At 59.1% G+C, this 10,227-nt stretch overlaps 1 gene segment (V, D, J or C); it reads right to left on the reverse strand.

Moving 5' to 3' along the window:
* Nucleotides 1-204: 204 nt before the first annotated feature.
* LOC102418449 lies at nucleotides 205-904 on the reverse strand (the record flags this gene model as incomplete). The annotated part of the segment is given in 2 exon segments: nucleotides 205-312; nucleotides 637-904. Coding segments are annotated over 2 exon segments (361 nt in total), but the record flags the coding sequence as incomplete, so codon positions are not given.
* Nucleotides 905-10,227: the final 9,323 nt, after the last annotated feature.

Consider the following 10,227-nt stretch of genomic DNA (forward strand, 5'->3'; position numbering starts at 1 on the left):
AGGGACCCTTGCCGACCACTCCGTCATCAGGCCTGTCCACTTGTTAGGTTACCCAGTAACCGAAAATTCCAGGGCCCCCGTCATTTTCTTACCAGAAATATGGCCTTGAAGACTCCCCAGGAGAAGTCATGGCGGGCTGCCTGAAGGAGGCAGCCGAAGGCATGGACAGGCGGGTAGGGGCATGCTGGCAGAGGGGCTCCTCACCTGGGCCTCCGGTAGTGGTGGTGTTTGGGGTGAGTTTCTCTGAGAAAGGTGACGTGTGGGTCACCGAGGTGGTCAGCTCAGCCTCGTCCTTCCGGGTTTTCCAAGATGCTGAAATCAGAGGGTCAGTGGGCAGCTGAGGTCAGTGAGCATTGTGGTCGCACGGGGGAGAGGCTGCTGGGTGGACAGGAAGACATGGGTAGGGTAGGGGAGGTGGTAGGGAGGGGCCGGGGTTGAGCTGCTGCCTCCAGCACTCTGGGGACAGGGGTGGAAGGGACTGGGTTCGAATGCTGGAGCTGGAGCGGCTGAGGGCAGAGTGGGGGTAGGGAGCGAGCTGCTCTGAGGGGTGGCTGGGTGCCCATTGGGGCCCAGTCCCTGCTTTGTTCCTTGAGGTCAGGCCCTGGAAGATGCTGGGACATGCTGGAGGTCACCCACCTGGCCACTGGAAGGTCTTGGACATGTGCTTGGTGCTGCAGCTGTATGGGACAGGCTTCCAGACGAAGGTTTGGTAGAAGAGGTAGGGGACCGTCTCCCCTAAGTGTCCCATCTTCTCAAAGTGTCCCATCACAGAGGCTTTTGCAGGCAGCTTCTCTGCTCCTATGTCCCAGGTGGCTGTGTTGGACCCCGTCACCAAGCAGGCCAGGGTCACGGACCCGCCTTCTTTTGGGGCCTTGCACTCCAGGACCATGGGGAGCACAGCAGGCACATCTGGAAGACAGACAGGTGTTGCTTCTGAGGCCAGGCACTGCCCAGGGCACAGGGCAGCATGGGAGAGAGAGGCCTGGTCCTGGGGGGCCTGGCAGAGCCCTGAAGGGGAGGCCCAGACAAACCCCGATCCCCTTGCTCGAGGCATCTCCTGTTCTAACCCACCCCATGGAGCCACTGGGGGTGGGGGGTACCCAGTTCAGGATGATGGGCCTGAGGGCCCCACCTGCCCGGCAGGGCCGGCACAGCATGGCTGGACTGGTGTGCCGTCACCGGAGCAGCAGTGAGGTCAGCCCTTCCTTTCCCCAACTCCTGCCTCCTAGGGCTCTGCTGCTTGGGACCCGCCTGTCGGGGACTTTGGTCTCAGTCGGGGTGTTCAGCACTGTCCTGGGGAGGTGGGGCACAGCTCCATCAGCCAATGTGCAGGCAGGTGCCACCCTGCACATGCTTCAGGCCTGGACCCTTGCAGGGCTGTCACTCATGGACGCTGGGTTCTGGGACTGGCAGCTCCCTGTTGGGTTCGCTCACAGCTTCCTGGTCCTTTCTGGGGGGACCTGGGGGACCAAGTTGGATGGGCCCACGTGGGGCCCTGAGGGCACTGCTCTACCTTATTTTCATCGCGCCTTTTCTCCCAACCCCCACCTCCTCCTATGTCCTCCAGCTATGCCACCACCCCCACCTCCTTGCCCCACTCCCCTCGTACCCGCCCCCTGCTCACCTGCATAGCTCTGCCAGCTCCCTCAGCTCCTGGGCAGCTCCTGCCCTCCCACCTGCCCCCTGCTCACTGCATAGCTCTACTAGCTTCCCCAGCTCCTGGGCAGCTCCTGCCCTCCCGCCTGCCCCCTGCTCACCTGCATAGCTCTGCCAGCTCCCATCCAGCTCCTGGGCAGCTCCCTACCCTCCCGTCTGCCCCTTGCTCACCTGCATAGCTCTGCCAGCTCCCACCTAGCTCCTAGGCAGCTCCCTGCCCTCCCGCCTGCCCCCTGCTCACCTGCATAGCTCCCCCAGCTCCCCAGCCTCTGGGTAGCTCCTGCCCTCCCGCCTGCCCCCTGCTCACCTGCATAGCTCTGCCAGCTCCCATCCAGCTCCTGGGCAGCTCCTTACCCTCCCGCCTGCCCCCTGCTCACCTGCATAGCTCTGCCAGCTCCCACCCAGCTCCTGGGCAGCTCCCTACCCTCCCGTCTGCCCCTTGCTCACCTGCATAGCTCTGCCAGCTCCCACCTAGCTCCTAGGCAGTTCCCTGCCCTCCCGCCTGGCCCCTGCTCACCTGCATAGCTCTGCCAGCTCCCACCTAGCTCCTGGGCAGCTCCCTGCCCTCCTGCCTGCCCCCTGCTCACCTGCATAGCTCCCCCAGCTCCCCAGCCTCTGGGTAGCTCCTGCCCTCCCGCCTGCCCCCTGCTCACTTGCATAGCTCTGCCAGCTCCCACCCAGCTCCTGGGCAGCTTCTGCCCTCCTGCCTGCCCCCTGTTCACCTGCATTGTTGTCCATAAATTTCCTGCCGCAGCCCCTGCCCCTTCTCCCCTAAGATCCCCTCCCTACAAGTCAATGAGCTCCACCTGCGCTGAGTGTCTCCCCACAGCTGCCGCCAAGCCCAGAGCACTCAGCCCAGCAGCTCCACTCCTGGTCTCATTCCTTCCTGGCCGCTCTCGGCTTTGCTCCCTGGAGCCTCCAGCTGCCCGCCCTCTCTCTGTCCAGCTTGTCCCTACAACCTCTGCCCACCCTGCCCTGCCCCATAGCAGACCCTTCTTCACCCTCCCCACTGGGAGCCCCTCTGTACCTTTGCTCTTTCCAGTAGCTGGTCAGCTGCCTGTGCTCAGCAGCTGCTGGACCTGAGCCCTGGGCCCTGTCACCTGCCCACAGCCATGGAGCTGCCGGCTCCGCCTCTGATTCAGCACATTGGCCTGGACAGGCCCCTCAGGCCACCTGGGTGTCCTCTCCCTCCGCTGCACCACGCCAGCCACCTCCTTGTTTCCCCAGCTCAGACCACTGTGCATCTGGGCGTGGTCCTGCCATGGCTGCCCCAGCCCTGCCCTAGGCCCGGGCAGCCCTGGGCTCCTGCCCTCCCGCTCGTTGCGTTTCTCTCAGGCCCTGGCCCAGCTGCTCAGGTCACTCTGTGGGGCCCTGAGGGCCTGGTCTCCTCTCAGCTCCCGGGGCCAGTTCCATTCTCCCCCCGTCGGCCCTGCTCTGTGGGTACCCCACTCACCACGGGCAGGGGCTGGGGAGGCAGTGCCCCCGACCTGGCTGCCTTGGCCCCCACTGCATGTGGCTCCTGGTGGCTGTGGCTGTGCCCACAGCCCCACGACCGAGGCATTGGTAGCTGGGCCCCTGAGACGTGAACTCCCCTGCCCCCCAACCCCGCCCCAGCCCTGCGAAGACTAAGAACGGGATTGAAACTGGTGCAGGGCTCGCTTCCCGAAGTTCCCTTTTTTCTGGGTGGTTTCTCTGTCAAGGGGCCTGGGGGAGTCCAGACGCAGCAGAGGGCCCCTCACGTGGGTGTGTGGGGTGGGGTGAGGCGGGCATCCAGGGCCCAGGGGACAGAGTGAGAACCCGCTGTCATGTGCTCTGCCCCCCACGGGGCCGGGCTCTCTCTCAGGCCCCTGGCTTCCCCAGCCTTGTTGGCACCTCTCCCTGCCCCGGCAGCGTGGGTGTGGGCACAGGCCACCAGGTCACAGTCTGCAGCCCAGCCCAGGCTCCCTATCCACCCACTGGGGTGGCTACCAGGAGCCAGCCATCCTCAGGGCCCTGCCTCTGCCCTCCTTCCCTCTCTGGCTCCATCGTGGCCTGATCATTGACCAAAGGATGGTGCTGACCACGGTCAGAGGGAAGCGGCCCTCCAGGCTCAGATGCGCAAGGACAGAGTTCACGGTGGTCACCGGGGCCCGAAGATGTCCCTCTGGCTCAGACTGCGTGCAGCCCTCCACCGCTCTGAGGGCTCGGACCCACCGCAAGGGACTTGGACCTCAGTGTCTGCATCTGGGGCCACACGCAGCTCGGTCGTCCTGCAAGTCTGAGGTCTGGCCTTGGCTTGGGTGTTGGAGGCACCAAAGGCCCCACCCCTGAAGTGCTGGGGGCCAGGAAGTCTTCTTTCGAGGGGTCCGTGGGCAGGGCTTGTGCCCTTCAGGCCGGCAGAGCATGTGCAGGCCCAGTGCCCAGGTGCCCTGGTCACCCGTCCAGTTATGTGTCGGCCAACAGTCCCCTGGGCCCCACCGCCTGTCCTGCAGTCCAGTCCTCATGCCACTTCCCAAGGTTTGGGGTTTCTTCCCAAGTCCCAGATCCTGGTCCAGGGGTGCACAGGAGCCTCAGTGAGGGGTTCGAAGGCTCCGCCTGTGGTGCAGGGCCGGGGCCGGGAGGGGCGGGCTCCCCGCGGCTCTGCTGCACGGTGCCAGGGCCATGTCTGCGGAGGTCCTGCCCTCAAGGTCTGGGGGTGGTCCTTCTGCAGCCCTCCGCACAGAGGTGGTCAGGCAGCCTGTGGGCTCTGGGTTCCCTGGAAGAGAGTGACCTTGCCTCCCACAGGGAAGGGCACGGGGCAGGGAACAGGGCAGGAGGAGCCCATGGCCACTGTGCAAAACATCAGGGGCCACAGCCTTGGGGTAGGACGTGTCCTCTGGTCCCTCCCCAGGGAAATCTGATGGTCAACCCGGCTCCTTGCACCCGGCTTCTTCCCCACGGTGCCCAGCCTGCTGGTGCCCGCTGTGTGAGCTGTGGGTGCTGCTTACGTTTGCCCTAGAAGCACTGGGTGGCTCACCCCATCTCGAACTTTGGTGAAACTCTGAGAGTATCAAGGCCAGTGGGTATTTGCCCGTAGAGTCCACTCCCACTTGTACGCCCAGGGTTCTGGAGAATTGGGACACCTGCTGCTGGTCACTGGTGTGGACCCCGAGCTGCCCGTCCCAGTGATGGGGGCGGTGACAAGAAGATCCGCCTCCCGGGGTCATTACAGGACATTGGGCACAGGTGCTGCCATTCGGATCCAGGGGGGTGGTGTGGGGCGTGGCCGTGGTGGCTGGCGAGGGCATGGCAAAGCGACCAGTGTCCACACACAGGGCTGACTCAGGACCCCGGTACATGCCCTAGGCCGGTTTCCGAGGCCCATGTGTTCCAGAAAGATCCTCTCACAAAAGGAAGCCGGTGAAGCTTGTGGCTCAGTGATTGAGCGTCAACCTATGAACCAGGAGGTCAGGGTTCAATTCCAGAACAGGGCACATGTGTGGGATGTGGGCTCTATCCCCAGTGTGAGGCGTGCAGGAGGCAGCTGATCAATGATTCTCTCTCCTCATTGATGTTTCTGTCTCTCTCTCCCTCTCCCTTCCTCTCTGAAATCAATAAAATATATTTTAAAAAAAAGAAAGACAGTCGGGGAGGCTGAGTTTGCCTAGAGTTAAACTGTGAGCTGTCGGGTCGGATCTGGGCCCAGCTTTCAGGAACCAGAGAAAAGAGAGGCTTTTCTTTCTGTGAACGTCCTGTTAACAGAAACCCCTTCCTGTGGCCTTGTTCCCACTTGGGAATCGATACTTTTATCATCCTTAACGGCCTTCTTTGTATCTGTGACTCCTTTTTTATTTATTTTTATTTTTTGCTCTTCCTCATCAGAGGATATTACATTTTGATTGGGTAATGTAATCCATTTACATTTAATTTAATTATGGACAGGAAAGGGCCCTCTCTGGCCATTTTGTTAATAGTATCTTGTCTTTCTTGTAGGTATTCCACTCCTGTTCTTCCTTGCTATCTTCCTTGGAATTTCATTGATTTTTTGTGAAGTGATAGCCTTTGATTCCTTCGTTGTTCAATGTGTATAAAGTTTTAGTTATGCACCATAGTGCCTGCACCTGAACATCTGTTAAGAGGGTAGATTTTATATTAAGGCCTGGGGTGGGGTAGGAACTGGGTGGAGGGGTGATATGGAGGGAATAAAAGGAGGACATCTGTAATACTCTCAACAATAAACATTTTAGAAAAGAACTTATATGCATATAAGCATAACCCATGGACACAGACAGTAGTGTGGTGAAGGCCTGGGGAGGGGGCGGGAGTGGTGTGGAGGGGCTCAGTGGGGGGAAGTAAGGGGACATCTGTAATATTTCAACAATAAAGGTAAATTTGTAAAAAACACTAAAAAACAAGACAAACCAAGACTCATAGACTTGTATAATGTAAGGCATGTGCCACAATCTTAGCCATGGACTTTGTTAATAACTAGAGGCGTGGTACACAAAATTCATGAATGGGGAGGTGGTCCCTCAGCCTGGCCTGCACCCTCTCCAATCTGGGACTCCTTGGGGGATGTCTGACTGCAGGTTTAGGCCCAGTCCTTGTGGGATCAGGCCTAAACCCATAGTCAGATATCCCTCTTGCAATCCGGGACTGCTGGCTCCTAACCGCTTGCCTGCTTGCCTGCCTGGTAACCCCTAACCACCTTTGCCTGCTGGCCTAATCACGCCCTAACTGCCCTCCCCTGCCGGCCTGATCGCCCCCTGTGTGCCCTCCCCTGCTGGTCTGATCGCCTCCTAACTGCCCTCCCCTGCTGGCCTGATCGGCCCCTAACTACCCTCCCCTGTTAGCCTGATCACCGGTAACTGCCCTCCTCTGCTGGCCTGATTGCCCCCTAACTCCCCTCCCCTGCTGGCCTAATCGCCCCTAATTGCCTCTGCCTCCGCCCCTGCCACTGTGGCTTTGTCCAGAAGGATGTCTGGTCTAATTAGCATATTATCCTTTTACTAGTATGGATAATATGTATTTAATATATTTTTAAAATGTTATTTTATTTTTTTAATACTCACATTAGGATATTTTTTTCATTGATATTTAGAGAGAGTGAAAGGGAGGGAGGAGAGGGATAGAGCTAGAGATAGAGCTAGAGATAGAGAAACATTGACATGAGAGAGACACATTGATTGGTTGCCTCCTGCACATGCCCTGACTGGGGCTGAGGATCAAACCTATAATTGAGGTATATGCCCTTGACTGGGAATCAAACCCGCGACCATTTGGTGCCAGGGGTGATGCTCTGACCACTGATGTAAATTGGCCACAGCAATAATATTTTAATATTGGTTCTTTGTTTATAACAAATGGTCATAACCACCGATGCAAAGATGCTTACAATAGGTAAAGATGTGCCCAGCCAGCATGGCTCAGTGGCTGAGCGTCAACCTATGAACCAGGAGGTCATGGTTCCATTCCTGGTCAGGATACATGCTCAGATTGTGGGCTCCATTCCCAGTGTGGGGTGCGCAGGAGGCAGATGATCAGTGATTTTCTCTCATCATTGATGTTTCTATCTCTCTCCCTCTCCCTTCCTCTCTGAAATCAATACAAATATTTTTTTAAAAAACAAACAAAAACCAATTAGTAAAGATGTGGTATTTGAGGGGCACTGGAGTATGGGAATTCTGTACTGTCTGCCTAGATCATTTGTAAACCTGAAACGATTCAAAAAAACAACAACAAACAACCCCCCCAAAACCCCAAACACAACAAAACCAAGTCTATTTATTTAACCTCCCCTAAACACTGTGCCATTCAGAAAAACAAGAGCAGCACCGTGGACAGCGGCTCGGACAGGCGGGGGCCCGGGCAGCACCGTGGACAGCGGCTCGCCCAGGCAGCGGACTGGGCAGCACCGTGGACAGCGGCCCCGCGGCTGTGGGGACAGACACCACACAGCCATTGTCTCCTGTGGAATCTGCAGCCGCGTGGACAGCACGGGCCTTACAGCGGGAGTTTACGGAGGAAGAAAGCATTCGGGACCTTTGCGCAGTGACCTCAAGCACCTTAAGGTCAGCAGCCACGCCCACGTGTAGTCTAGGAGTCATGCGTGCATCAAACACGAGCGCCCTGCAGAGAAGACAGGGTGCATGCGGTGTGGTGGGTGGAATTCTCAGATGGTCCCTCATCTTTTTTTATTTTCTGGTTAATTCTCACCGGAGGATATTTTCCCATTGATTTTTAGAGAAAGTAAGATGGAGGGAGGGAGAGGAAGAGAGAAACATTGATGTGAGAGAGGCACATGGATTGGTTGCCTCCTGCACGCGCCCCGACCAGAGCTGAGGAACCTGTAACCGAGATACGTGCCCTTGACCAGAATCGGGCCCAGGACTCCTTAGTCCGCGGCCGAGGCCCTATCCACTGAACCAAACCAGTTGGGGCCATGGCTCAGTGTTTAAGCGACAGGCTGTCCAACTTGACCATTTTCCAACACGGACAGAGATGGGCAGCGCCCGGGACAGTGAACGGGGACACTGAACGGGGACACTGGCTTCAGTTCCTCCGGGGAGGAGGGCTGGCGGCTTCAGGCTGCCATGAGGTCACTTCACTCTGTCCTTGTGTGTGATTTGCCAACAGCAGTCCAGAGAGCCATGTGTGGCGGACAAGGAGGGGTGGTGGTGAGTTTGGTGTCGCCTTAGCTAAGCGCTCACTGCCCTTCTCAGGACTCTCTTCCCGGGAGGCCCTCGAGGAGGGTGGGTCCTGACAGGAATTCACACAGTGTGGAAAGCAGAAACGGAGCTGCAGTCCTGGCCCAGGTTCTGCCACGGCCCGCTGACCAGGCTTGTCAAGCCTTGGATGAGGTGTGCGAGGGTGTGTGTCCTGTTGTCACAACTGCTGGAAACAGATGTTTGTGCACTGAGAGGGGGTGTCCCTAGGGGAGGCCTCAGTGACGGGGGAGCTGCAGGGCATGGGGGGCCCATGAGACCATCACACGCCTCAGGCAGATCATTTCCTGTGGCGGGCAGGGCCAGGAGGTGTTTACTGGGGATGAAAAAGGGAAGTCGTGGTGGACCGGGCCCCAGCTCTTGGAAAGCACCTGACAGCTTCCTGGAGCCGGCTGGGCTGTGCCCCAGGCGGGGTCCTGGCCGGGTTGTGGCCTGTGGGCACCAGAAAGGTGTGAGGGTCAGGTGTGCGTTGGTATCGATGTTTCATGCCGGTGTCTGGGGCTGTTTTATAAATGTGTTTCTTGGACAGAATGAACCTCCAGGACCGACTCCCGGCCCAGCCAGGCGCCCAGGCACTCAGGGGAACCCCGGGCCATGGACTGTGGTGCCCGGCCTCCCTCCTGGCTGCACAGGGGCCTGTGGATGGGGCTCCAGGGTGCAAATCCAAGGCAGAGGGAAAAGTCAGGACCCGCTCCCTTGGGAACAGCCAGGAGACAGCTGTGACCCCACGGGGCTCCTTAAGGCGGGGCTCAGGGCAGAAGGCCCAGCAATGATGCCTTTGAGGCTTTGAGACCTTCAGTCCCCAACCCGGATCCCTCCACCCTCTCCATTCATTCGTTCATTCGTTCATTCCTCCCTTCAGGGGGTGTGGGTGCTGGGGTGCCCTGTCCCTGCTCCTATGGAGCTTAGCGTAGACACGGAGGCAGGACCAGGGGACACGCGGGTGTGCTGCCCTGGACGGAGAGAATGGGCTGGCTGGGTGAGCTCTGTCTTGGCTGTGGCGTGATGGGAACCCACTGGCGGGTTTGAGCTGCGGCTGGCAGGGCAGTTCGGGTTTCAAAAGATCACCCTGGCCGTGGGTGGAGGGAGGCGGCCCGGAGGCTGAGGGGAGCTCTGGCGGGAGGTGTCCTGGGTGGTGAAGCAGGCCGGCTGCACACAGCGGCGGACGGAGGGCCGTGGGTCCATGGGGCAGGTGGTCATAGATGAGATGGCAGAGTGGGTGAGGCGGGCTCAGAGGGAATCACCTGAGAGCAGGACAGTGGCTGCCTCTGTGGCAGCTGAGATGAGCATGCAGGGACGGCAGCCCGGGCTGTGACCGAGCCAAAGGCAATCTGATGCTGCCCCAGCCCGGCACCCTCCACCCTCTCCATTCGTTCGTTCATTCCTTCATTCCTCCCTTCAGGCAGTGTGGGCGCAGGCGTGCATGTTTGCTGAGCGTTTTCTACCTGCCTGGAGGGTCCTGTCTGCCTGGAGGGTCCTGTCTGCCTGGAGGGTCCTGTCTGCCTGGAGGGTCCTACCTGCCTGCTGGGTCCGACCTGCTGGGGGTCATGAGGAAGCAGCAGAGAGAGCCGTGTGCTCTTGGAGGCCACTTCCTGGGTGAAAACTGAGAGTAACCGACAGTATAATAACTGAGCCACAGAAGGTGCTGGGAGGGTGGGGACGGACGCTCAGCCGGGGGTCTGAGGTTGGCCCTCCATTAGGGCATTGGGACATCACGCAAACCTGAGGGTGACAAGGGGGAGCCTCAGGGTCTGGGACAGCCTATGAGGGGACAGAGGGGGAGGAGGGACAGGAGGCCAGGGCAGGCTGGGCCCCACAAGGATCCCATTCTTATTCTGATAGAATGTGAGGGCCTTTGGGCTTCGGGAGTTGGGTCTCATCTGAGATC

The sequence above is a fragment of the Myotis lucifugus genome, unplaced genomic scaffold (genome assembly GCF_000147115.1).
Source record: "Myotis lucifugus unplaced genomic scaffold, Myoluc2.0 scaffold_2960, whole genome shotgun sequence".
NCBI classification, from domain to species: domain Eukaryota; kingdom Metazoa; phylum Chordata; class Mammalia; order Chiroptera; family Vespertilionidae; genus Myotis; species Myotis lucifugus.